General features: G+C 42.6%; 1 protein-coding gene across 1 annotated transcript; it reads left to right on the forward strand.

Annotated features, from left to right (window-relative positions):
* Positions 1-25,620, forward strand: SLC35A1 (solute carrier family 35 member A1). The gene is made up of 8 exons (XM_077812804.1): positions 1-104; positions 4,166-4,343; positions 8,537-8,696; positions 10,046-10,198; positions 14,337-14,403; positions 22,835-23,011; positions 23,375-23,509; positions 25,083-25,620. Exons 1-8 carry the CDS (start codon positions 89-91, stop codon positions 25,214-25,216), a joined length of 1,020 nt encoding a protein of 339 aa, XP_077668930.1. The 5' UTR covers positions 1-88; the 3' UTR covers positions 25,217-25,620.
* Positions 25,621-26,584: the final 964 nt, after the last annotated feature.

Consider the following 26,584-nt stretch of genomic DNA (forward strand, 5'->3'; position numbering starts at 1 on the left):
CTTTATGGTATCTGGGAGGAGCGGAGGGGGCGGTGCCCGGTTGCCGGCTCGGGCCCCCGCAATCTCGCCAATTTAAGCTGCGGACACCATGGCGCCTCCGAGAGGTGAGAGACTCGGTGCCGGGGGAGGAGGCTGGGTCAGCTCCCTTCCCCGCGCGAGACAGATCCGGGGCGCCGTCCGCCCCCCGCCTTCCCCCCCTCGCAGTGGGAGCTGCTTGTCCCGGGCTAATTATTGGGGCGGGGGGTTATGGGGCGGGCAATGGGGCGGAGGGGAGGGGGCAATGGGGGGTGTTGGGGCGGAGGGGAGGGGGCTATGGGGGGGTTGGGGCGGGCAATGGGGGGGAGGGGAGGGGGGCTATGGGGGGAATGGGGCGGAGGGGAGGGAGGTGTTGGGGCGGTTGGGGCGGAGGGGAGGGGGGCTATGGGGCTGTTGGGGTGGGCAATGGGGAGGGGGCTATGGGGCGGTTGGGGTGGGCAACTAAATGTTTTCAAATGTACTTTTCATACGTGGGTCGTTGTATGTGTTTTGCGTTTTTCAGTGTAGACAATAAAACTTTAATGTCATGAAAACTTTCTGTTTGTATTTTCCCTCTGGTTGGACCTTGTAAATCATCTGGTTGTTGCAAAATCTAAATGTTGGTCCTAAAGCCAATTGATAGTCCCCTTTGAATTTGCATGCGGAAGTATATAAGATTTTATCTATCCAAGGATGTAGTTAATTTACATGATTGCAGCAGTGGGATATGTGAGTGTACCTTGTAGAAATATGTTCTACAATAAAAGGCAGCACTCCCTTAAAATGAACAAACTACAGGATTTGATTAATCCTGTACAGGAGGTACAGGATTAATCAAATCATACCCAAATGATTATTATGATCAGCTCACCTGCAGTGAACATAGAACAGTCATTCAGTAATTAACAGAGAACAATAAATTTGAATAGATCAAACTACAGTTTTTCAAAGTAGTCGAAGCAAATTAAAATCTAGAAGCTGTAGAGTGCACAATGCAATTTCACTGAAGTTTGTCAGCTAGGGTACCTACATATATGCCCTGTGTCCTCCATTACAACATATTACGTTTCAGAAACCTGCAGAGAGTTATTAGAGAGAGTTTTATTTATTAGTAATAATATGTAACTCTTTTATAGTGCATTTCATCAGTAGATCTCAAAGCACTTTACAGAAGAGGTCAGTAGCATTATGCTATAGGCCAGATTCAGCCATGCTTGTGTTGAACAGTATCTTAATGCAGAATAAGATATCGCTCAACCTGAACAAATGTGGTGAATCTAGTTGTAAAATATTACTAGGTGATGTTTTAATGCAATGGCTAAGAGTTCTAGAGCGATTTCTGAACCACTGGAAAGTTTTAGATTCTGGACTTTTCAAAGGTACCATGCAAAATATGGCATTAAAATAGTACTTGAGAAATTCTTTTAACTAAACATAGATTTGACTCAGTGTTTCTAACATTGCTTCTTTTTGTTTTGTGCACCTCACCCCTGCTGTTGCTTCAGAGAGGCACTGTCTTTTATTATTTTTTTTTTTACTACAACTCTCATCTGCTGTTTTGTTACAAAAACAAACAAACAAAAAACAAACAAACAAAAAGAATCCAAAAATTTTTTTTTTATATTCTCCTGATTTTGACTGCCCTGCTGCAGCCACAACTTAAAAACATTTTAAATTTTGTAAAGCATTGAGTTACCTTTTAAGGGTTAAATGCCAAATCCCAAAGCCAAACAACACTAATTACCTGTGTCTAGCAAAAAGGTCTGTCAGTTTTGCAACTTTGAATAAAGGAGTCAAATGGATTTTTAGTGGCATTATTTAAAACAAAACAACTGGTCCTTAGAACTTTACATATTTACACACACACAGATAGATACATACACATTTTCTTTTCCTTAACATCCCTTCCACACTGCTCTGTTTTTTTTTTTACATCTTACATTCCCTTTATACATTTGAGGCAGCTAAGTTCCAATAGAACCCCCTTATGTTCTTTTAGCAAATTTGACTAAATTGTCCAGTCAAATGATTTTAATCAGATAGTTTATTTTTGCCTGACTAATTTACAGACATTCCTTTGGAAAAGGGCCCATTTTTCTTTCAGAATGGCTGCAAAGAAACCAAGAATGCTCTTTCTCTAACACTTTTCCTTTTTTAACATTTTCACAAAGTTTAGCTGCTTAATTCTCTCCAGCCTCAGCAGAGTTAACTTTTTTTTACTCTCTTTTCTCTTTAAGAAAAGGAGGACTTGTGGCACCTTAGAGACTAACCAATTTATTTGAGCATGAGCTTTTGTGAGCTACAGCTCACTTCATCAGATGCTTGTAATTATGCCTGGGGGTACGTACATAGGGCCTTCTCCCCCTTTACCTGCGTCCCTCGAGCCTCTGCAGAGTTAACTTTTTCACTCTTTTTGTATCCCTGGAGTGCCTCTTTCACTATTTTCAGCTGGCTTTGGGTATTTGTAGCCAGCACCTTCCAATTGTCTGCTCCCTTTTCCATTTGTGCCTTTTCCTCTTTACATGAAGACAAGCAGAGGGAAGAATCCTAACATGCCTCCCACAACAACCAAATTGCTGCTGCATCTCTTTTGGCAGCACTAGAAGGTTTGTTTATGAGGTTATACTGAGCCAATCTATCCTCCAGGTCCGAAATAGTGCAGACATCAGCTAGGGCTTGTTTAGTCCAAGGACTGTGCCCAAATTTTGAAGGATTTGTTTAAAAGGTGTAATTTCTTTAACAAAAGGTGAGGTTGGAGTTCCTTCTGACTCCATTCCTCCCTCTGGTACTGGCTTACCCTGTTTTCTTTTAAACATCTTAACATGGATATTTCAATCTCTTTGTCACTGCTGGTATTACTTAGCAAATGACACAGCCTAGATTCTGAAATCATAACTTAATCTATGCGTTTTTCCCCTGCTACCTTCCTGGAGGCCAGCAGGTCCCCTGCTACCTTCCTGGAGGCCAGCAGGTCCCCTGCTACCTTCTCGGAGGCTAGCAGGTCTGGTTAACCTAATAGAAATGCCTAGCTCACTAGAGCTGGCGGTGTGCACACCAATATTTACCATAACTGAGGTTTTTTACCAATATTCCCCCCTTTCGCATTTTTCCACCAAAATGTTATACCAATAAAATAAAAACCAGCAGGATCTTATTAAAGGGAAAAAGGCAAAATACCACATTTATTGTGAATACAGAAAGAATCATAGTAAGCAGTTAGTTATAGTTATAACATTCCATTCAATCTCATATTTATTCACACATTCATTCATACAAACACACACACACAGGTTCTGCAAGGTTGTTATCATAGTTACCAGCCTTAGAGTTGCTCATGCCAAGCCACTGGCCAGGTGGCCTGGACATGAGGAGGGAGCAGGGCCTTGTCAGATGCTCATCTGATGCTCCTGGAAGTTGGTTTGCAGAATCAGACCCCAAAGTTCTCACTTTTTAGAGTCTATTTTTATAGAAATTTCTTCCTATGCCAGTCAATGGCAATTGCTTCATCATGCTGTTGCTGAATCAATCAGCAGATAGCACATTCCTGACGGCTCCCTGCTGCTAGATGTTATCTTGTTCTTTGGTTCTCCCATTCTTGAGGCTGTTGGGTGGATTCCAGTCTGCCCTCCGGGGGGTCCTCTGGTTATTTCCACTTGATGCCTTCTTCAGCCGATGGACACTGGATTCTTAGGCTGGCACGTCCCTGATCATTCAGTTATTATCCACACCAAGCATCCATCCACATACATCCTCTATCTCTATTTTAATCACAATTGTTAATACAACAAAAGGGCGGGGAGTCTCTGGGTGCTGTTTCTGTTGTTAGAGTATTGCTTTGAGTCTCTCTCTCTGTGAATTGCTTTGAGAACAGACTCTGTCTTAGAATGTACTAACACAATTAGCAGCTTGCAAGTTTCACACATAGAAGGAGAGAAACAGTACCAAAAACCAAGAGACCTCTTAATTAGTAATACCCTGGAATTTAAACTATGGGGAATCAAACTCATTTGTGATTTTAATACAGAACTTCTTTAATATGATCCAACATTCTTAGTTTAGAATGAGGAGCATACTGAGTTGCTGTAAGTATACTAGCAAGTTGCTCTTTGACTGTTTCATGTTCCTTACTGAGCTATATTTTTTCTTTCAGAGAATGTCAGTTTGCTGTTTAAATTGTACTGCTTGACGGTGATGACCCTGGTGGCTGCAACGTACACTGTAGCTCTACGATACACGAGAATAGCAGAAACAGAACTCTACTTTGCAACCACAGCTGTGTGCATTACAGAAGTTATCAAGTTATTCCTAAGTGTGGGTATTTTGGCCAAGTAAGTATGAGTGCTAACCACTGCTGGAACTGCATTCTCATTCTTCTTGTCACACACATGCAGATATATATACATACACGCATATGGACATGAGGGTCTCAGCTAGCTCTCTTTTTATATGCCGTACTTGTGAAGCTGGGCAGGAGCGGCATTGAAAAATAATGCTGTGAAAGAATCAGTTTAAAGCATGTCAGAGCTTGTGAACTTTTTTCTGAATCACTTCTGTAAACCTCACAATATGCAGGTGTGTCCGTTTGCATTTTTCTCACCCCTGGATTTGTGCTGGAAATGGTCCATCTTGATTATCATGCACATTGTAGGGAGAGTGGTCACTTTAGATAAGCTATTACCAGCAGGAGAGTGAGTTTGTGTGTGTGGTTCTTGGAGGGGGGTGAGGGAGTGAGAGAACCTGGATTTGTGCAGGAAATGGCCCACCTTGATTATCATACACATTGTGAAGAGAGTGGTCACTTTGGATGGGCTGTTACCAGCAGGAGAGTGAGTTTGTGTGGGGGCGCGGAGGGTGAGAAAACCTGGATTTGTGCTGGAAATGGCCCAACTTGATGATCACTTTAGATAAGCTATTACCAGCAGGACAGTGGGGTGGGAGGAGGTATTGTTTCATGGTCTCTGTGTGTATATAATGTCTTCTGCAGTCTTCTGCAGTTTCCACGGTATGCATCCGATGAAGTGAGCTGTAGCTCACGAAAGCTCATGCTCAAATAAATTGGTTAGTCTCTAAGGTGCCACAAGTACTCCTTTTCTTTTTGCGAATACAGACTAACACGGCTGTTACTCTGAAAACTATAAAGCATGTGTTCTAATCCTTTAATCATTCTTGTGGCTCTTCTCTGAACCCTCTCCAATTTATCAATATTGTTCTTGATTTGTGGGCACCGGAACCGGGTACAGTATTCAAACAGCAGTCGCACCAGGGCCAAATACAGAGATAAAATAACCTCTCTACTCCTTGAGATTCCTGTTAATGCATCCCAGGATCGCATTAGCTCTTTTCGCCACAGTGTCACATTGAGGGCTCATGTTCAGCTGATTATCTACCACACCCCCCAAATCTTTGCAACCTCTTTAGTATGCAAAAGAAATGCAGCTGGTATATAAATTCAGTGTTATCGCAAGATAACTGAGATATTTGCTTACATTTCAGTTTTTGTTAATTTAAAAGATCCAGCAAAAGATTTTTTTTAATTAATATGCATAGTATCTGCAGTAATATTAGCTTGAATTAAAATTTATAATATTTATTAATGCTGATGCTTCAGTGTATCAACTGATCACCCAATGGATTCAGAAAGCAGTCTGCTCCTTGGTGTGCATTTTGTGTCTTTGTCTGAAGCAGCCAGTGCTGATCACTGTTAAAGTACAGGACACCAAATAAGATAAACCAGGGTTCTGTTCCAATATAGAATTTATGTAATTAAGTACACTTGCTGTAGTTCTCTACTGTTTGCATTTTTGGCGTTGTATGTTCAAGTATGAAATGTTACTTTAAGCTTTGAATAAATGACAAATGACTGCCTTTTGAAATGGAGACGACTTACAGTTCAAGCTGTGTAATTATTTATTTTGCCTATAATTATGGGAATAAAATGAACCTGGCTTACTCCTGGCCACCTAAACTCTGAATTAGTAATTTGTTCAGATTCCCACATGATTTATAGCTTCTTAGAGTTGGGACTCGAAAAGCCAAACTGACTTGCATTCTAATTTTATTTGGGATTACACATTTTGAACAAATACATACATACATATTACAAGCTTGATTATCATTTATATCTCTCTCATATCCAGTCCCATGAAAAACACAGAATAAGTTTCCAAGATGAATGTACAGAAGCATCAAGGATGTTGAATTAGAGCCAAAGCACTTTATTTACTTTCTCATATGTGCCTTGGTTTTGCAGTATGTGTGATTAAGATCTGTTGTGAGATCTTTGTACTCCTTGTGCCAGTGTTGTGAGTGAAGGATGAAGTTTCTTTATTAACTTTTAATTTTTACACTTTTTGTGGGTTTAAGTCTATCTAGGTGTGCTCACAGTGTCTAATTTAACTTTAAATTACAATGTCTAATTCAGAATATTTTTGTTTTTTTATTTTCTCCTGCCCAACTCAGATAAGAGGTCTCACAGAAGGACTGCATATCTGAACCCGTAATATTCAAATATAATCAAATATTGAGTGTGAATAATGAAAACAATTGCTCCTGTTCTCAGAAACGAGAGTGTTTAAAGGGGCATCATTTATTTTTCATTACTGAAATTCCATGCCAAATGTCAAAAGTACACGAAAACTCTGTTGTTTAATCACCAGGCCCCTGCTACCATGCCCCCCCATCATGAAAAATTTCTTAGGCACCTCACACTAAGATTTAGAGAAGTTCCTACTCTTCAATACAATCTGGATGGAACAGATGGAGGAAAGGGGAAACATAACAAGCAAAATGACAGTTTGGCATGTGTCTTGTTAAGTTGTTAATTACGTTTCAGTAGTCTGTCCATTACACTTACCCAGTATTTCAGCTGAGTTTATTTTTTTCTGTGTATAAATAGTAACTATTTCAGCCTCTGGCTACATGTATATAAACTAGAAAACACCTATCCAATGAAACAGAACTAAATCGAGACAATGTCAGCTCAAGAAAACTCAACTGTCTTCTAACTACGAAAGAAAGTATGGTCAGCTGTAATAAGTATGTTGTGCTCCCTTCCTCTTAACACAAAATCCTGGCATGTGAGGTCATTTTTGTGTGGGGGGGGGAGGGGGGAGTGGGTGTAAAGATTTCTCCTAAATTGTAAAACAAACTGCAGGTTTTTTTTCTGTAGTGAAGTGGTTGGTACTCACAAGAGATCCTTCCTTTAAGTGGTATGATTTGTTTAATCATTTACATCAGTAACTTTGCTGGAATACAACCACTGTCTAATTTTGGTTCATCGTATTACTGCTATAATTTAACTTTGAGTGATCAGCCAAGCAATATACTATCCTTTGGACCTGATCATTCATGCTTAAGTACATTATTTTGTAATAGTACAGTACTGTATTAGAATTGAACAAAGGTAGGTGCAATTCTATCCTTTTTTTTCTTATTTAACAGCCTGCTTTTAACAAACAAAATGTGTGATATATTGTGGGATACCATCGTATAAAAGGTCAGGCTTTTGTGGTATTTTTCCACATTTATTCTAACAGTTAAATGTTAGTGTAAACAGAGCATAGTTAATGTAGATAATTCTTTAGAAACAGAAATCTTCTTCCTGGTCTGGATCGTACAGTGACAGGCAATGTGATGTGCTGTTTGAGGAATAATACCAAGAAACCTCATATTACATTAGATCCTTGTGTAATGTTTTGTTCCACAGTATAAACTTACCGTGTGGTGCTGAGCTGCAGCATCTCTTCCTGTGCCTTTGGCACCATAGCTCTGCCTAGAACACTGCTTGCCCATAGTAGTATTTGGAGAGGCAGAGTACAGGTACAGGAGGGAAGAGGTGCTCTCTAGGTCTGATTAAGGGCTTGTCTAGGAAGGTTAATCTGAATTAATTTAAATGTAAATTTAAAGCGGATTAATTAAACAGCACTAAACCCCTTATGGACACTTTTATTCAGAATTAAAATGGCCTTAATTTGGTTTATCTTAATTCACTTTGTAAATTACACCAGAGGTGGGACAACTCAGAATCAGAAGAGTGCAAGGGTAGGTTAAAGCCACAGTAGCCCCTCCTTCCCTGGGGTTGAGAGTTCTGTGCTGAACCTCTTAAAGGCACAGCCCAGAATCTCACCCAGAGGCTGCAGGAGATTTGGAAAATCACAAAAGAAATTTGAGACGAATCCAATATTAGTAGCAAGAAAGAGCAACTCTGTGTGTATACTTAGCGCTGTATACTTAGTGTGTATACTTAGGGCTGAGCAACTAATGTTATTGAAACTCTCTGTAGGGCCAACCTGTTGCTGAGAATTCATGTGTTAATGCGACTGACCTTTATCATTCCAAAATCTGCTCCTGGCCCCTAATGGTTTGTACTTGCTGGGAACCAAATTGATTTTCAGTGTACTTTTTTTAATTAATTGAAGATTCCAAAAGCATATTTTTAAAGACCTTCCAAAGAACTCTGTTCATGAATCTCACTGTAAATGAGTCATCAAATATGGTTGTGCTAAAACCTTTTATTTTGCAGAGAAACTGGAAGCCTGGGTAGGTTGATGACATCTTTAAGAGAAAATATATTAGGCAGCCCGAAGGAATTGCTAAAATTAAGTGTTCCATCTGTGGTGTATGCGGTCCAAAACAACATGGCTTTCTTGGCTCTTAGCAATTTGGATGCAGCAGTCTACCAGGTAACTGGCATTATTATGGTTAGGAACCAAAACACAGAATCCCGATTTTTACTCATTTTCAGGTTGTAGGTTTGTCTGCTTTAATGAGTTGTAACACCTTAGAATTTAATTATTATTATTCTTCAAGCACTGAAAAGTGCTCATTAAAAGACACACATCAGGACAGACACTGAAAGACAAGATGTACTGGGAGGCCCAGAGGCAGGAGATGCTGTATTTATTTTTCATCAGGAAATCTATTTTTTCTCTTATGATTGAGTGTCTTGAAGAAAAGACAAATTTTTAGGAGGTATTTAAATAAGAGGATGGGGGGGCCTGGTATGTAATGTAAGAAAATGCAATGACAGGAATCTTTGTAAGTTTGTATGAACTGAGATTTACACATTTGTGTGAAAATTGGTGGTTGCATTAGTAATGGGGGAAAATCCCATCTCTTGTAAACAGTGATTTATTATTGGCATCATGTGGCATTGTGTGTAGCTACACTTTAAAAAGCTGATTACCACACACTTGCCAAATTCAAGAAAGAAGTAAAACCTGGAGCACATCAAGTGATACAATCTGTAATTTACAGTGCATATGAATAAGGCATGAATTTTGGTAAATCCCTAAAACAGCCTTGCCATCTTCTATGTTTTTGTGTTCAGTTAGAACCAAGTTTTGTTCAGTGTTTTATCATGTTATTTATGTTGCTTAGCACACTTCTGGAAGGTGCTTAAATATTGTGATGATGTGGGTGGTATAAGAACCTTTATAGAAGGGAATAATTCATGTGTAGTTTAAGTTGAAAAGTAGAACCCTAATTATGTTTGTTACTGTTAAACTTTGAAACCATGTATTTAGATTTAATAGTGGAAGGAATTGCGATTAAACCTTTGTTGTAAGTAAATTCCCCCCCCACAAACCTGTCTTATTGTTAAAGTAACTCAATTTGTTAATATAACCCTTATGCAAACTACATAAGAAAAGAAATAACCCCCCATCCGAAAACTTAAAAATTAAAAATATTTTGAAATAATGAGGTAAGGTACTTGTATAAAATATTCTACTGTCCTTACCGTGTGTTAATCATAATATTGATATTTAAAAATTCACCATATGCACTTCATAATCAACCAATTTAATCAGCCAATAAAAAGTAAACCCATTAACTGCGATGGAGTCATTCCAGATTCACATGTTTGTAATTGCAAATGACATTTAGCCTGTAATGAGGCACGGAATTAATATATCTGAGTATGAAATACTATATGCTGATGTCAGTGTATAGCTGAGTTCAGTATTCTATCTGTTGTGGTTTTGATGGAGTTCATGTAACCATATGCTATTTGCCGTTTTCCCTTTTCTAGGTGACATATCAGTTGAAGATCCCATGCACAGCCTTATGTACGGTCTTAATGTTAAACCGTTCCCTAAGTAAATTGCAGTGGTTCTCTGTCTTTATGTTGTGCGGTGGAGTCACACTTGTTCAGTGGAAACCTGCTCAGGTTACAAAAGTACAGGTAAGCCTTATCACTTGGATACCTTCTCTGGACATTTCATCAGAAATAGCAGGCTGCCTTGAGCCACTCCACCTATCTATTTCACTCACTGTATGGTGGCTGTGGAGTATTTGTAATAATGTGTGCCAGGTGCATCACAATTGTGTATCGATTTCCTTTTTGCAGCCACGCTGTTTCACAATATAAAATGTTAGTTTGATCATCTGTTCAAATTCAGTGGTCCCCAAACTGTGGAGTGCACCCCGTAGGCGGGTGCGGAGGAACGTTTTGGGGAGGGGCGTGGTAGCCTTCAGCCCTGTTCTGCCCCCAGCTCTGCTCCGTCCCCAGCTCCCAGCTGCGGCTCCACACCCAGCTCCTGGCTGCAGCTATGCTCCCCGCCCCCAGCTGCGGCCCCAGCATTGGCCCCAGCTCCCAGCTGGCCATGGCCCCAGCTCCCAGCTGGCCATGGCCCCAGACCCACTCCTGTCCCAGCCTCAGCCCCTGTCCCTGACCATGGCCCTGTTCCCAGCCCTGGCTCCCAGCTGTGACCTGTGGGGAGGAGTGGGGGACGGACAAGGGTAAGGGGGAGCACGAGAGAAAGTTTGGGGACCACCGCTTGCTTCTTCGAGAGATGTCCCTGTGGGTGCTCCACTCCAGGTGATGGTGCGTCTCTGCGCCTTTGCTCTGAGAGTTTTATAGCAGTGCCCGCATGGGTCACGCACACGCGGTGCCTGGCTTGCATGACGTTGGCACTTCATCTAGCTCATGCGCGATCCGGACTCCTCAGTTCCTTCTCAACTGTCCCCGGCCTGTGACGGAGCTCAGCAATCCCGTTAAAAACCTTCGTTTCAAATAGATAAGTCTAGATAAATCAGTTAGTTAGGATAGTTTAGACAAGTTAAGTTTCAGTTATTAGAGTTACGTCCCCTATTTAAAAAAAAAGGTTTATTTTTCCATCCCTTAGTACAGTTAGTATTAGGTTAGGAAAATGCATGATTCACCAGGATTTAAAAGACGCACAACGTGCAGAGAGGCGATGCCTGTGTCAGATGGACACACTTAATGTGTCCATTGCCTGGGGAAAAGCTCACATTCCTCAGAAAAACCAGTCCCCCTGCTCCAGTGCTGATATTGTAGTTGTTAAGGTGACCATCTTGAACTCCTGCTTTCTCCCAAACTTGTTGAGTTGAGTTGCCTGAGATCGAGGATAGGTCACCAGCCGCCATTTTTCTTTTGTGTTAAAAAGTAGTGGGATTAAAGTCCCTTCCCCCGTGTTGTGCAGGAACAGTCTCCACTGCCCCTAATTGGAGGAAATGATCTACCTCCTGGTGTAGCAAATGTTCGCGAGAGGGGTCCTGAAGAGGGACCGGGAGGGGAGATGGGAGGGGAAGTATAGATAGGAAAGGAATGGTATAAGCCCGTCTGGATGACTTCTGGGGCCCATTTGTCCGTGGTGATGGCGGACCATTTCAGGTAGAATGGGAGCAAACTGTCTCCAAGCAGATGGGTGGATGGTGTAAGTGCTGGAATGTGGGGGAGGTCTTCTAGACCCTCGACCAAGCCTTCAAATTTGTGTATTAGAGGTTGAGATGCCACTGGTTGTGGAGGGCATCATCGTTATGGTCTTTGTCTGTTGGTGGTGGTGGTGGTGTTCATAAGGCCTCTGGTGTTGCTGTGTGTATGTTGGGTATCTATTCCTCTGATATGGTTGATACCTGTATTGTCTCCTTCTTATAGCAGGTGTATGAATGCTGAGGGTCCGGAGAATGGCCTGCAAGTCCTTTATAGTGTGCAGTACCTCAGTGATTTTGGCTGCAACAATTTTTCTCCGTTGAAGGGGAGATCTTCGACTGTATTTTCTATCTCCCATGGGAATGCTGAGGAGTTAAACCACCAGGCTCATTGCATGACCAAGGTTGTAGCAATGGACCTGGCGGCCATATTAGCAGCCATTCGTGTAATCATCTGTCCTTCAGAGACCAGAGATTTAAATTGTTGCCTCTTTTCCTCTAGGATCTCGTTAATAAAGCCTATACATTTGCCATAGTTACTGTGGTCGTATTTGGCAAGTAGTGCCGTGTAATTTGCCACTCTGACCGGAAGCGTGGATGAAGAGTATACTTTGCGGCCAAATAGGTCCAACCTCTTATTCTCTTTATTGAAGGGGGTGGATCGAAAGTGCTATTGTTTGCCCCTTCGATTGGCCACTTCCATTACCAGCGAGTTGAGTGCTGGGTGTAGGAATAGAAATTCCAATCTCTTTGAGGAAACATAATATTTTCAGTCTGCCCTTTTGCAGGTAGGAAGTATGGTGAATGGAGTTTGCCACACAGTCTTGGCAGGTTTCATGATAACCCCACTGATTGGCAATGCTGTCTTGGAGAAGGAAGATGTCTGTAAAATATCCATTAGCTAATGTTGAGTTTCCAGCACTTCCTCCAGAGCAATTTTAAGCTCATTGGCCACTCTTTTGAATAAGTCTTGGATGTGGGTAAAGACATCTGCTGTGGTTGGAGGCATAGTAGCCTTGTCCAGTGAGGAGGATGATTTGTTGTTGGTTGGTGAGGTGTCGGAGCAGTGTCCTCTTCCTGCTCTGCCAAGGGTTCATCCCCTGTCTCAGTGACTACAGTCTCTGAAGGTGGAGGTGGGGATCTGGCATCTTCCCTACATGGGCTGTGGCACCTGCTGTAGGTCTTTTGTAAGATCCCCAGGGATTCCAGTCTGGCCAGTGACCAGCATAGGGCCTGAGTGGTGCCATCCATGGGTGGCCATACCCCGGTGGCATGTCGTGAGCATATGAGGGTTGTGGCCGTAAGGTCCAGTAAGCCATAGGTGTCCCGACTGGGGAGGAATGGAGGAGTTTGAAGCAGACTCCGCAGTAGAGAAGGAACTGAGGAGCCCGGGTCGGGTGTGCGCTAGATGAAGCGCCAACATCATGCGAGGGAGGCACCGCGCATGCACGACCCATATGGGCAGCTGCAAAACTCTCCGAGCAAAGGCGCAGGGACCCAACATCACCTGGAGTGGGGCACCTACAGGGGGACACATCTTGAAGAACCTCAGTTACTGCACAAGGTGAGTAACCTCATACTGATTGAAACAGGCTTGTTGCTCTGCCATATCCTATGGTTTTTGGAAGAGAAGTGATTGCCACAAGTAGCATAAATTACCATTATAGTAAATTCAGTAGCATAGAAAATATTGCAGCAATTCACTTTTTTCAGTAATTGGAGCAAAGAGCTGGGAATCAGTAGTAATAATAATATCTGGCTTTTACATAGCACTTTACAAACGGAGGTAAGTGTCATCCCCATTTTACAGATGGGGAAACTGAGGCACAGAGTGGTGAAGTGTCTTGTCCAGTCACCTAGTGGCAGAGCTGGGAATAGAACACAAGTCTCTTTAGTCCCAGTCCAGTGCTCTATCCACCAGGCTAAACTGCTTCCAGAGAGCTGCATTTCATTCCTAGTTCTGCTGGTGTCTTGTCTTGTGTGACCATGAGCAAGTCACTTAGGCCAGCATCTTTAAAGTTGTGTGCTTAATGTTAGGTACCTAAATCCATACTTTAGGCAGATGAAGTGCCTTCCTTTACCGTGATCATTGTAGGTGCTCAGTCCCCCCTGAAAAGGTCACTTAAGTGCCTTCCTGTAGGTGTGCAAATTAAAAGAGTAGCCATAACCATTCTAGTAAACTGAAATATAATGACAATCTGCATACTACTAATGCGTCCTCACATGGGAGTTAAGGGTTAATCTATAAAATACTTTAAAATCTGCAGGTGAACCGTGTGAGTGTAAAAAGTTACTACAAGATTAGAGGAAATAAAGAAACCTCATGTGTCTGAAAAGCTGAGAGATAGGGTTGGTGGTTTGCCTTTGTAATTTGACTTGTGTGTCTCAGTACTTCTAAGGTTAGTAAACTATACTTGGCAAATCAAACTCCATAGTGAAGCATCGGTGAATAGAGCTAGCTAAGCTGTAGGGCAGCTGTGGCTAAGAAACGGTTACTTACTGTAACTATAACCTAACACATTTTCATGTTGTAATAAAATGCTAATATGCGGTGCTCTTAACAAATTGGCTTCTGGAAATAATGACTGTAAATTACTCTAGTTATACAACTAACCTCCTACCTGTTTTGTTTATGATTCATGTTGCAGATGGAGCAGAATCCCTGGTTAGGGTTTGGCGCTATAGCTATTGCTGTATTATGTTCAGGATTTGCAGGTAAAACATTTCTGTATGCAGTTTGTTTTAAAAGAACAGGCCAGGACCTTTCCTCATGGGAAAAACTAAAACATTTCACATCTCTTATATTAACTATACTTATTGATTTACAAGACTGTTTGAGAGTTAAGCAAGGACTTCATCCCCTTCTGCACACAGTTTCCTTCTATTTCCTGTGGTTGTTACACTGGATTTGTGACATCACAATATTTAAATCGCAAAATATAGTGATGTTACGAACCCATGGTTTTGAGTTCAAGGCTGGCTTAAGCAGGAGAGGCGGGCCTGTGAGAGGAAGAGCCTTTCTTCATATATAAATATCTACAGTTATGCAAAAGGAAAATGAGAAAGTGACTTGCTCAGTACAGTTTTTTAAATAAAAACTCCTTTTCCAAGTTTGCTTTGGTGTGAAAGCTCCCTTAAGATTTAGAACAGAAGACCCACATTCTTCCAGGTGTGGAATGGAGTTCATTTCAATTTTAGGGCTGGTTCCACCTCTGGAATAAGCCCTTCCCTAGTCCTGTGGGTGCAGCTGAAAATCAATGAGAGGCAGCGGGATCAGGTGTAATTTTAGATGGTGAGAGGAGAAGCAGGAAACATAGGAGAAATTCTATAAAAATAGAGTCTTTCCTTGCTGCCTTTTATCCTTTCACCACTACAGGAGCCAGGGAACTGGGAACAAGTGAACTGCCGTTAAAGGATAATTGCAGTTGTGTTTTCTACTGGATAAGTTTACAGGGTTCAGAAGGAATGCTTTCCTGGCTGTAAACTTAGAACTGGTGGAGTCAGTTGCTGCAAATCATACTGGGTTTTTTTTTCAGTTGAATAATTGGTCATGAACCAAGAATTATCACTTCCAACCACTTCTAGTTCTCACCACATGAAGCTTCCCGTGAGGCTCCTCTGGTTGTCACATGTTGTCAAGGCTGAATCCCCACTCTGTCACTCCAAGTGCAGAAGTAGGGCCCGCAACTATTTTAAAAATTAATACTTGCCACTCCAGGCCTGTATTAAACTCCTAAGGTTACAGCTTTTCTCTGGCCTTGGCTTGGTAAACGCTGCCACCACCCAAATGCAAAAAAACCCCCTTGGACCCAGGAAGGAGCACTTGGGAATTCCTCCCTGTGGAGTACCCTCAAGCCCTTTCACCCCCCCCCCCGCCGCTCTCCAGAGAAGAGCTGAGAAAGAAAACAAAGGAAATTAGCTGTTGCTACCATCTAATCAAACAACATGCACAAACCTCTTAGGATACCAAAAATCCAATCCTGTTCTTTAAAAAGGTTAATTTTATTAAAAACAAAAAGAAGAAAATACATCTGGAACTTAGGCTTTTGCTAGATTTTAAAAGAGCAATTCCAAAAATCAAGCACCCAAAATAGCTTTCTTGGGGGTTCAGCTTAAAGGTTACCAGCAAACAGAAGCATCTGGGATTAGCACAGAGGAGTCCACAAGCCAATCAGAAATAAAAGAAATAACCCTAATCGCATCTAGCTAAGCATTCTGATCTACTTATGCATTTGGAGTTCAGATAAGTAGTTCTAGGCATGATCTGATGATTTATGATCATACCTGGCTTAAGTTGCTTATAGCATGGCTGCTCTCCCTCCAGACCAGAGAACAACAGACAAAGGGAAAGTTTCTTTCCCAGTTTTAAAAGTTCTACTTTCCCATTGGCTTTTTTGGTCAGCTGCCCACTTTTTTTTTTTTTATGTGGGGGACTTTTTAACTCTTTACAGGTAAAACAAGTAGAGAACACCTACCAAGAGGGATTTTACAGCTAACTGGCTGGCTGTCCATCAAAGGGAGCTATCCTCCCAACTTTATTTATCACACATGTGCTGATTGCTATATTAGTAGAAAATTAATTCCTTTTGAAAAAAGATCTTCGCAAAACCAGCCTCATTCATAATACAGACCCCCAAAGTGCCTATCTAGGGCTCTAGCAGCCTTCTCCAAAGGGTTAAAAATACAAATAAAAAATTAATTCAGCAGCTGTTCCTCAGCCTGAAACCAAAATGCCTTAATCAAGCCAGCATCACCTTCCCCACCTACCTCAGCCATTACCATGTCATGCCGTTCCCTCCCCAGCAGCCTGTGTAAATAGGTGGGCCTTGGCAGCCTACCCTGAAGATCAACAAATTCAAACCATTTAGGACCAGAGTGGGGGAGATTCAGAGTTGAGGGACACCTCTCTTCTATAGCGAGAGGGCATCAGGACTAGGTACCTCCCTGACAACAATTATTGCAGTGTAGCATAGGGAAAGATATGGGTAGATCTAAAGCCATTTTGGGCTTTAAAGGTTCAAAACAACACCAAGTTCCACTCAGAAACCATTATGCAGTCACTGTAGAGCCCAGTGCATTGGTATCATGTACTGCCAGTGAAAATAACCACTTAATGAGCTAGCTGATACATTTTGCATTAGCTTCAGTTTCAGGGCTGACCAGGTAGAGTGTGTTGCGCTTGTCTAGCAAAGTCCACATCTGAAAAACAGTTGGAATCTCCTAGCCATACGAAAGTGGAAAAAAAGCTTTCTTTGAAACTATTGCTATTGTGATGATAATAGCAGCTGGGGATCCAGTGGACCTATAAAAATGGTTTTGTCCAATGTAAACTGACAGAATACCTTTTAATAATTCCAGTCTATATCAAGAATAGCTTCTCCTGAGTGCTGTCCACTCCATCACCCCCAGTAATATTGCCCAGTTGATTTGTGCTTTTTGTGTGCATTCAGATGTTTTGTACTAAATCTCAAGTATTATATCATTGGTCTGGAAAGCAGCCTCAGACAGTTGTGTTCTTCCGAGATGGTAACATTTATGGGTCATGTTGACATCAAAAGCAGCTTATTGAGCAGTTGATTAAAAAATAATTCAGACTTAGTTTTCCAACTGGCTGCAATGAATTATGTCTCAGTGGGCGGAAAGCAGAACAATGAGACCACTGTGAATTTAACAACTACTGTATCAATCACAGACTTTGGTTTTTTTGCTCTGCTCTTACCGTATATATCTCTGCAATGATGTCCAATTTTCCTGTTTAATTTTTGTATTTACACATGTGCAGTTATAAATCTGCTCTGTAGCCTCTGTATGTCTCATACATACTTGCTATGTTTTTTGTATTTTTTTAAATTCTGATGGTCTTAAACACTAATTCTATTCTTCATCAGTAAACTAGTAGCGTGGCCCTGATTTTTCAGAGAAGCTAAACATCTCTAGCTCCCTTTGACTTCAGGTGGTGTGGTGGGTGTCCAGCGCTGGTGAAAGTTATGCCCCTAATTTCTGTTATACAAGCACTTCCTCCTCTTCCCATTTCTCTTCATTTACCCATCCCATCCTGGTTCAGTGGTGACGTGAGGGCAGCAACTAGGAATAAATACAATAATTAACAAATGGAAAAGGGAAAGAGAGAGCAGTCAGGATGAATTAGAAATTATGAAGCAAGAAAATTGATATGGGAAGCTAAAGACAGAAAAATCCATGGTTGTAAGGACAATAACAAATTTTCTCCACTATATCATGAGTAAAAGAAATCTTAACAATGGTATAGCGCAGGGGTGGACAAACTTTTTGGCCCAAGGGCCATATCTGGATGGGGAAATTGCATGCAGGGCCATGAATGTAGGGCTGGGGCAGGAGATGGAGTTTTGGAGGGGGTGCGGTGTGCAGGAAGGGGCTCAGGGCAAGGGGTTGGGGTGCATGAGGGGTGCGGGGTGCAGGAGATGGCTCAGGGCAGGGGGTTGGAGTGCAGGAAGGGTGTGGTGTGCGGCAGGGGGCTCAGGGAAGGGGTTGGGGTGCAGGAGGGGCGCGGAGTGCGGGAGAGGGCTCAGGGCAGGGGGTTGGGGTGCAGCAGGGGGTTCAGAGCAGGGGATGGGGTGCAGGGTGTGGCAGGGGGCTCAGGGCATGGGGTTGGGGGGTGCAGGAAGGGTGTGGCATGCGGCAGGAGGCTCAAGGAAGGGGCTTGGGGTGTGGGGTGCAGGAGGGGTTCGGGTTGTGGGCTCTGGCCCGGTGCCACTTACCTGCAGCGGCTCTGGGGTGGCAACAGCGTGCTGTGGGGCTAAGGCAGGCTTCCTGCCTGCCCTGGCCCCGTGCCGCTCCCGGAAGCGGCCGGCACGATGTCCCTGCAGCCCCTGGTAGGGAGCGGGGGTGGCAGAGGGCCTCGTGCACTGCCCTCGCCTGCCTTAGCCCCACTGCACCACGGGGGTGGCAATCCCGCAGGTCAGATCCAAAGCCCTGATGGGCCAGATCCGGCCCGTGGGCAGTAGTTTGCCCACTCCTGGTATAGCCCATTACTAGGTGAAGATGCTAAAATTGGTAATGCAGCAAAAGCACAAGTGTTCAATAAATATTTCTGTTCTGTATTTGGAAAGTAGGATAATGTATTTGTGTCATGGATGATGAAATACTTTCCAAACTATTAGTAATTAAGGAGCATGTTAGACAACATCTACTAGGGATAAACATTTTAAAACGAGCAGACCTGGATAACTTGCACCCAAGAGTCTTGAACGAGCTGGTTGAGGAGCTCTCCAGCCCACTGATGTTAATTATCAATAAATCTCGGAATACAAAGGAAATTCCGAAGACTGGATGAGTTCTGTTGTGTCAGTGTTCAAAAAAGGGCAAGTGTGGTGAACTGGGTAACCATAGGCTGGTTAGCCTGCCATCAACCCCAGTCATAATTATGGAAAACCTGATAGGGGATTCAGTTAATAAAGAATTAAAGGATGCCAGCTGACATGGTTTATGGAAAACAACTTGTCAAACGGGTTTAATTTGTTGATGAGGTTACAAGTTTGGTGGAATAAAGATAACTGCATAGATGTAATACTAAGTCAAACACCTTACAAAATTGTTAGAACCACTCAAGCTTCTCATTCAAAAAGAAGCATTATACAATATCAAAGCACAAGTTAAAGGGGTTAAGACCTGGCTAACTAACATACCTCAGAGTATTTGTCAATGAGGCTCATCATTGAATTGGGGTGTTTCTAGGGGCATTCTGCAAGGATCGGTACTAGGCTGATGCTATTCAACATTGTCGTCAGTGGTTTGGAAGTGGGGAGGTGTTAGGGGGCTTATTCCTTCACCCACTCACTTCCCTGGTCCTTCTCGCATGAACAGAGAGCAACAATACCCGAAGTCCGAAGGTGCAAACAATTCAATGTTTATTAGGGTGAACTTCCAGCAAGCATGATTCCAGTTTCCTTCCTTAGTGTCCCCCTTCCCAGCTCTGACACCACAGAGCATTACCTGTGTCCCTATTCCCGTTCCCCACCTTAGGAAAACATGATTCCAATTCCCCATCCCCATTCCCTGTTCCCATTTCCCCCCTTAGCAAAACATGATTCCAATTCCCCACCCCCATTCCCTGTTCCCATTTCCCCCCTTAGCAAAACATGATTCCAATTCCCCACCCCCATTCCCTGTTCCCATTTCCCACCCCCACACACTTCCTGATTGACTGCAGACTATATAGTAAAACTTGAGTTCTGCTTAACTCTACCTTAACCAATCATTTTCCTGAAATTTAACTAACCAATCCTAACATATTGAAACATGATTATGTAACCAATTATATCCCACCACCTTAATTAGTTTACACCCAGCAAAATTAATTATACAGCAGACAGAAACAATCACAGAACCAGACAGAGATCATGCAAATAAACAATAGCAAAGTGGGAACTAGAATGACAAAACAATACAGAAGTGAGGATTTCACATCCCTACTATTGATAAGTGAGTTCTTGCCAGACAGGATGCTATCAAACTAAGTTTCCTTTTACATCTTCTAGGCACTTCCCTTTCTCTGGAGGCAATAGGCATTATCAGGACAGGATTGTATTCCTAACAGCCCAATAGCACCTTCTTTCAATGTGACTAGTTTGGAACGTGAGGATATGACCGTTGGCTTCCCAGCTTATGGCTACCTCTGCTGCTTAGCCAAAGGCCTTAGCCTAAGAACAGGGCCTCAGACTGTCACAGTAAGAGAAGGCCCTTACACTGGCAGACAGTGATTTTGATTCTTTCTTTTATACCTCTAGAACTAGCTAAGTGATAAGAATACATCTAAATTCTTAGAGTATAGGCCTTTACAGACAGGCCTGAATATCTGTATCCTAACAAAAAGAAAAGGAGGACTTGTGGCACCTTAGAGACGAACAAATTTATTTGGGCATAAGCTTTCGTGAGCTACAGCTCACTTCATCAGATGCATTCAGTGGAAAATATAGTGGGGAGATTTATATACATAGAGAACATGAAACAATGGATGTTACCATACACACTGTAACAAGAGTGATCAGATAAGGTGAGCTATTACCAGCAGGAGAGCGGCGGGGAACCTTTTGTAGTGATAATCAAGGTGGGTCATTTGCAGCAGTTGACAAGAACCTGTGAGGAACAGTGGAGAGGATAAACATGGGGAAATAGTTTTACTTTGTGTAATGACACATCCACTCCCAGTCTTTATTCAAGCCTAAATTAATGGTGTCCAGTTTGCAAATTAATTCCAATTCAGCAAATCTCTCGTTGGAGTCTGTTTTTGAAGTTTTTTTGTTGAAGAATTGCCACTTTTAGGTCTGTAATCCAGTGACCAAAGAGATTGAAGTGTTCTCCGACTGGTTTTTGAATGTTATAATTCTTGACATCTGATTTGTGTCCATTTATTCTTTTACGTAGAGACTGTCCAGTTTGACCAATGTACATGGCAGAGGGGCATTGCTGGCACATGATGGTATATATCACATTGGTAGATGTGCGGGTGAACGAGCCTCTGATAGTGTGGGCTGATGTGATTAGGCCCTATGATGGTGTCCCCCTGAATAAATATGTGGACACAGTTGGCAACGGGCTTTGTTGCAAGGATAGGTTCCTGGGTTAGTGATTCTGTTGTGTGATGTGTGGTTGCTGGTGAGTATTTGCTTCAGGTTGGGGGGCTGTCTGTAAGCAAGGACTGGCCTGTCTCCCAAGATCTGTGAGAGTGATGGGTCCTTCTTCAGGATAGGTTGTAGATCCTTGATGATGCGCTGGAGAGGTTTTAGTTGGGGGCTGAAGGTGATGGCTAGTGGTGTTCTGTTATTTTCTTCATTGGGCCTGTACTGTAGTAGGTGACTTCTGGGTACTCTTCTGGCTCTATCAATCTGTTTCTTCGCTTCAGCAGGTGCGTATTGTAGTTGTAAGAACGCTTGATAGAGATCTTGTAGGTGTTTGTCTCTGTCTGAGGGGTTGGAGCAAATGCAGTTGTATCGTAGAGCTGGGCTGTAGACAATGGATCGTGTGGTGTGGTCTGGCTGATAGCTGGAGGCATGTAGGTAAGCATAGCATTCAGTAGGTTTCCGGTATAGGGTGGTGTTTATGTGACCATCGCTTATTAGCACCGTAGTGTCCTGGAAGTGAACAGGGTGTGGTAAATGATGATGAGGACTGGGCAGTCACACAGAGTGATCTGGATTGCTTGGTAAGCTGGGCCCACTAAAACAAAATGCACTTGAATACAGCCAAATGCAAATTATACATCTAGGATCGAGGAATGCAGGCCAGACCTGGAGAATAGGGGACTGTATGCTGGAAAGCAGTGGCACTGAAAAAGATTTAGGGGTCATAGTGGACAGGTAACTCAACACAAGCTCCCAGTGTGATAGTTGTATCCACTACAAACAGGCGCTGCTGTACAGTTGTGGGGTCTACATTTTAAAAAGGATGTTCAGAAATGGAGAGGGTGCAGAAGAGAGCCACAAAAATTATTCAGGTGCTGGAGTAAACGCTTTATGGTGAGCTCTTTAAGTGTCTCAATCTGTTTACCTTAGCTAAAAGAAGATGGAGGTGACTTGATTCCAGTGTGTAAGTAGCTTCACGGGGAGACAATAATGGGTGCTAAAGGGCTGTTAGATCAAGCAGGGAAAGGCAGAACAAGAACCAATGGCTAGAAGCTAAGGCCCAACAAATTCAAATTAGAATTGGGACATGATTTTTTTTCAGTAAGGGTGATTAGCCATTGAAACAAAGAACCAAGGGAAGTGGTAGATTCTCCATTTCATCATATCAAGACTGAATGCCTTTCTGGAATGGGTTACCTAGGGAGGTGGTGAAATCTCCTTCCTTTGAGGTTTTTAAGATCAGGCTTGACAAAGCCCTGGCTGGGATGATTTAGTTGGGGATTGGTCCTGCTTTGAGCAGGGGTTTGGACTAGATGACCTCCTGAGGTCCCTTCCAACCCTGATATTCTATGATTCTAAGATATGCTTTAGCCAAGCAAGTTACTGGGCTAAATATACTGATAATAGATTAAATGTAATGGTTTGTGATAGACAGGTGGTCAACTAGAAGATGATATAATGATCCCTTCAGTCCTTAAACCTCTGTATATCTACAAACCTTTAAGAGTGATTTTTGCATTCACCTTTATTGAATTCTCTCTTTTCAGGAGTCTATTTTGAGAAGGTATTAAAGAGTTCAGATACTTCCCTGTGGGTGAGGAACATTCAGATGTACTTGTCTGGGATTGTGGTGACTTTAGTTGGTGTTTACATGTCAGAAGGAGCTCAAGTTCTTGAGAAAGGATTTTTCTATGGCTACACATATTATGTTGGGTTCGTCATCTGTAAGTATCTTTCAGTTCTGGTCCCCTGTGATGTTGCTTCCGACCGATTGATGCAAAACACTCAAATTCAGTGAACACCCTTTAGGGAGTGAGTTTGGAGAGGAAACATTTAGATTTCCTTATAAAAATTAAATAACTGCTTTTTCAGCACATTAACTAATGAATAGAACATCCATAATAATTCTAGTCATGTCCTTTCTGCTAGATCCCATTTAGACGATCTATTTTGCTGTGTGTGGTTTTTAAAATTACAGGTTAGCAAGATCAGATCATAGTACAAACAATCTATACACCATTACTGGGCTAAACAAATTATTTTTACACCAAAACTTTAATAATAAGAATGTCTTATTTGCTTCCCAGTGCTTGCCAGTGTTGGAGGCCTCTACACTTCGGTTGTTGTTAAATACACAGACAACATTATGAAGGGGTTTTCTGCAGCAGCAGCCATTGTCCTTTCTACTGTTGCATCGGTGATGCTGTTTGGTTTACAGATCAGTAAGTTGTTTTTGGCTAATATTTGAAGTGACCTCATATCCTTGTTTCATCCTCCCGAGTAGGCTGGTTACAGTGCATGTTATAATACTTTACAGTCTACTGTGGGGTGGTTGTTTTTTTTTAACCGTGGCATGTAATTTTTAGGACTGATGTTGGCTAGCGCTCAAGCTGTGTTGAAGCATATTTCCTGGATATTATCGTCCTATGTGTCCTAGTAATAGTATGCTTCGTGTTCGTGGGGGGGGATTCAGATTTGCCCCTCCCTCCCCCAACATCCCTCACTTGCTACTGAGAAAGGCTGAATATCAAAACCTTTCATTTTCATGTTCACTAGAGGCTGGAACTCTTTCATGTTAAGTCGCTCCGTTCTGTCAGTTTCTGATCCTGTGGCTAATGCAAAAATTAGTATTACTGTATCTCTGGCAGATGTTGAGTTGCTGACAGTAGCTAATAAAGGAACTGCTACAATATTTTCATGCAGCATTCACTAACTCTGAACCAGTCCTAAGTTAACTTCTCAATTATTCCTGAAATAGGAATTCCCAGTCCACAGTAGTTGTTCTATAGAGTGCTGTAATGACTGTTACTGTCCTGTTTACACTGTGCCATGACTAGTCTGTGTGCATCAGGCAAACCCCAGCGTAGTGGTTTAAGGACAGATCTTACATCCTTCACTGCAGAGAAAAGGTAATATCTTTTATTGGATGAGTTTCTGTTGGTGAGAGAGACAAGCTTTCAAGCCACATAGAGCTCTTCAGGTCAGCTCTGTGTGGCTCGAAAACTTCTCTCTCTTACAAACAGAAGCGGGTCCAGTTAAAGATATTACCTCACCCACCTTCTCTCTCTAATGTCCTGCGACCAACGCGGCTACAACTACACTGCATCCTTCACCACGGTCAGAATTCTGTCTAAGGTGACATTTACCCAGCAGGAAGAGGCAGAGGGCAGTGGTGCAAGAACTTAAGAATGTGAGGGGTGGTATGACTTAATGAGGTGAAACTTGCAAGGGAATTTTGCATAAAGTGAAAAGCTTCCCAAGAGTTAGATCTGATGGGCTGTGGAACAGTGCCCCAGGGTGAGTGGTAGAAGCTTGACTGTCATTTTTAAAACTAGACTGGACAAAACACTAGAAAATGCACTGGAGGGAACTTCCTGGAGTGGCTGATCTAACTTCTGTGACAGAACCTCAGTTTTACTAATAGTACTCAAAAGTCAGAATAGATTTGGAAAAGCAAACTGTATCTAGATTACAATTCCAGTTACGGAATATTTTTTGATTAGAGGCCAATCATGGGTTTGTTTTGACCACATTGAATGAGCAGAATCCAGCAGTCACTAAGGAAGAACAAATACAGAATGGTAGGATGTTTGTTTCAGACTTGCTCCTCTGACCTTCACCATATGACTTACAAATTATTAGGATGACAGCTCACGTGTCCGTTAGAGTTGTATAAATTAAGGAGGATGTTGGAATAGTAGACTGTAACTTTCTCAGTTAAGTCTCCCATGAAAGTTTTATTTTTTTGTTGTCATTTGGAGCTGAGTGTTTAAACAATGTTTTGTTTCCTTCCAGCTATAAGCTTTGCTCTTGGTGCTTTCCTTGTTTGTATTTCTATATACCTGTATGGATTACCTCGACAAGACACCACAAAAATCCAGCCATCATTAGAGACAGTGAGTTTGAAAGAGAAACTTATTAATATGTGATGTATGCCATAACAAAGGACAAGAGACACTGCAAAGGAAAGACGCGGGGGAAAAAAACCCTGTTTTTAATTAGCCTTAAACTAGTCATGGAAAGACTTAACTTGGACAGAATAAAAGCAGCAGTTAATTCTGGAAGAAACTGAAGGGTTTTCTTTGGATGCTACAGACTCTCCATTATTGCCAAGCTCCTGAAGAAGCTTGTTCATGTAAGGCATGTTCCTTTCATGTTGGACTGTGAGGAGCCCACCTACCAGCAATGCAGAATGAAGGAATTGAACCTTCTGTTGTATATAAAAGAGGGACATTCTCTCCGACTGTATATTTGAATGACTATATTGTGCCATTTATGGGCAGAAATACTCAAAGGCTTCAGAAGCTCTATTAAAGGAGATCTCATTACGAAAGCTGCTCCTTGCACTCATTTGGCTCCTGAATTCTGAAAATGTTGGTCTGATTACCCAAATGTAGGGAAAGAAGAACCTTTCCTTTGACTAACAGGTGTATCGCAGGGGTGGGCAAACTTTTTGGCCTGAGGGCCACATTGGGGTTGCACAACTGTGTGGAGGGCTGGGTAGGGAAGGCTGTGCCTCCGCAAACAGCCTGGTCCCTGCCCCCTATCTGACCCCCTCAGAATCCCCGACCCATCCAATCTGCCCTGTTCTTTGTCCCCTGATTGCCCCCTCCTGGGACCCCACCGCCTTTTCACTGTGACCTTTTCCTATTCTTTAAAATTCTTCTTATGGTAAAGAAAACCCCCAACAAACAAAATAAGATAAATTTAACTTGACTATAGAGGGGCAATAGCAAAACTGAATGTACGCAAAGGACCTTATTTGGGTTTATTATGCACTGTGACCCTCAGCAGGCCTGGAAAATCCCCTACTGCTAAGTGTTGTCACTGCTATTAGGGAAGACTAGGAAACCCAGCCAGGGGCGTCTAAAGGCTAGAAGCCAGTATCTGGGCTCTGAGGAATAGGTGGGGTGGCCTGCAATGGTGGCAGCTGGGTGGTGGAGGCGGCAGCAGGGGGGATTGTCCTGGGCCCTGCAACCCTGAGGGACAGCTCTGCAGGCAGGTGCCCAGCCCCACCTCCTTAATGTCTCTGCAGGCACGCCCAGCCTCCCTGCTCCCCACCTCAGTGATCTGCTGTTGGCTGCTCCCAACAGATGTGCCCGGGCTGCTGCAGAAGGGGCGTGTTCCCCACAGATTTTTGCTCCCCTATTTTTCTGTGGGGGGGGGGAGCCAAGAAATCAGCAGAAGGTAGGAATTCTGCACCCCCCCCACAGGGCGTAGACTTCCCCCAGGAGTATACACATTAAGGGATTGATTAGCAGGGGAGCCCTAGGCTTGGTTAAGATAACATGCTCAAT

The sequence above is a fragment of the Eretmochelys imbricata genome, chromosome 3 (assembly GCF_965152235.1).
Source record: "Eretmochelys imbricata isolate rEreImb1 chromosome 3, rEreImb1.hap1, whole genome shotgun sequence".
In the NCBI taxonomy this organism is placed as follows: Eukaryota; Metazoa; Chordata; order Testudines; family Cheloniidae; genus Eretmochelys; species Eretmochelys imbricata.

Excerpts from the sequence above, each read along its gene's own strand:
- SLC35A1 (XM_077812804.1), top strand. Across the intron at positions 4,344-8,536 it reads AGTGTGGGTATTTTGGCCAA|AGAAACTGGAAGCCTGGGTA; the intron begins GTAAGTATGAGT and ends TTTATTTTGCAG. Across the intron at positions 8,697-10,045 it reads TGGATGCAGCAGTCTACCAG|GTGACATATCAGTTGAAGAT; the intron begins GTAACTGGCATT and ends TCCCTTTTCTAG.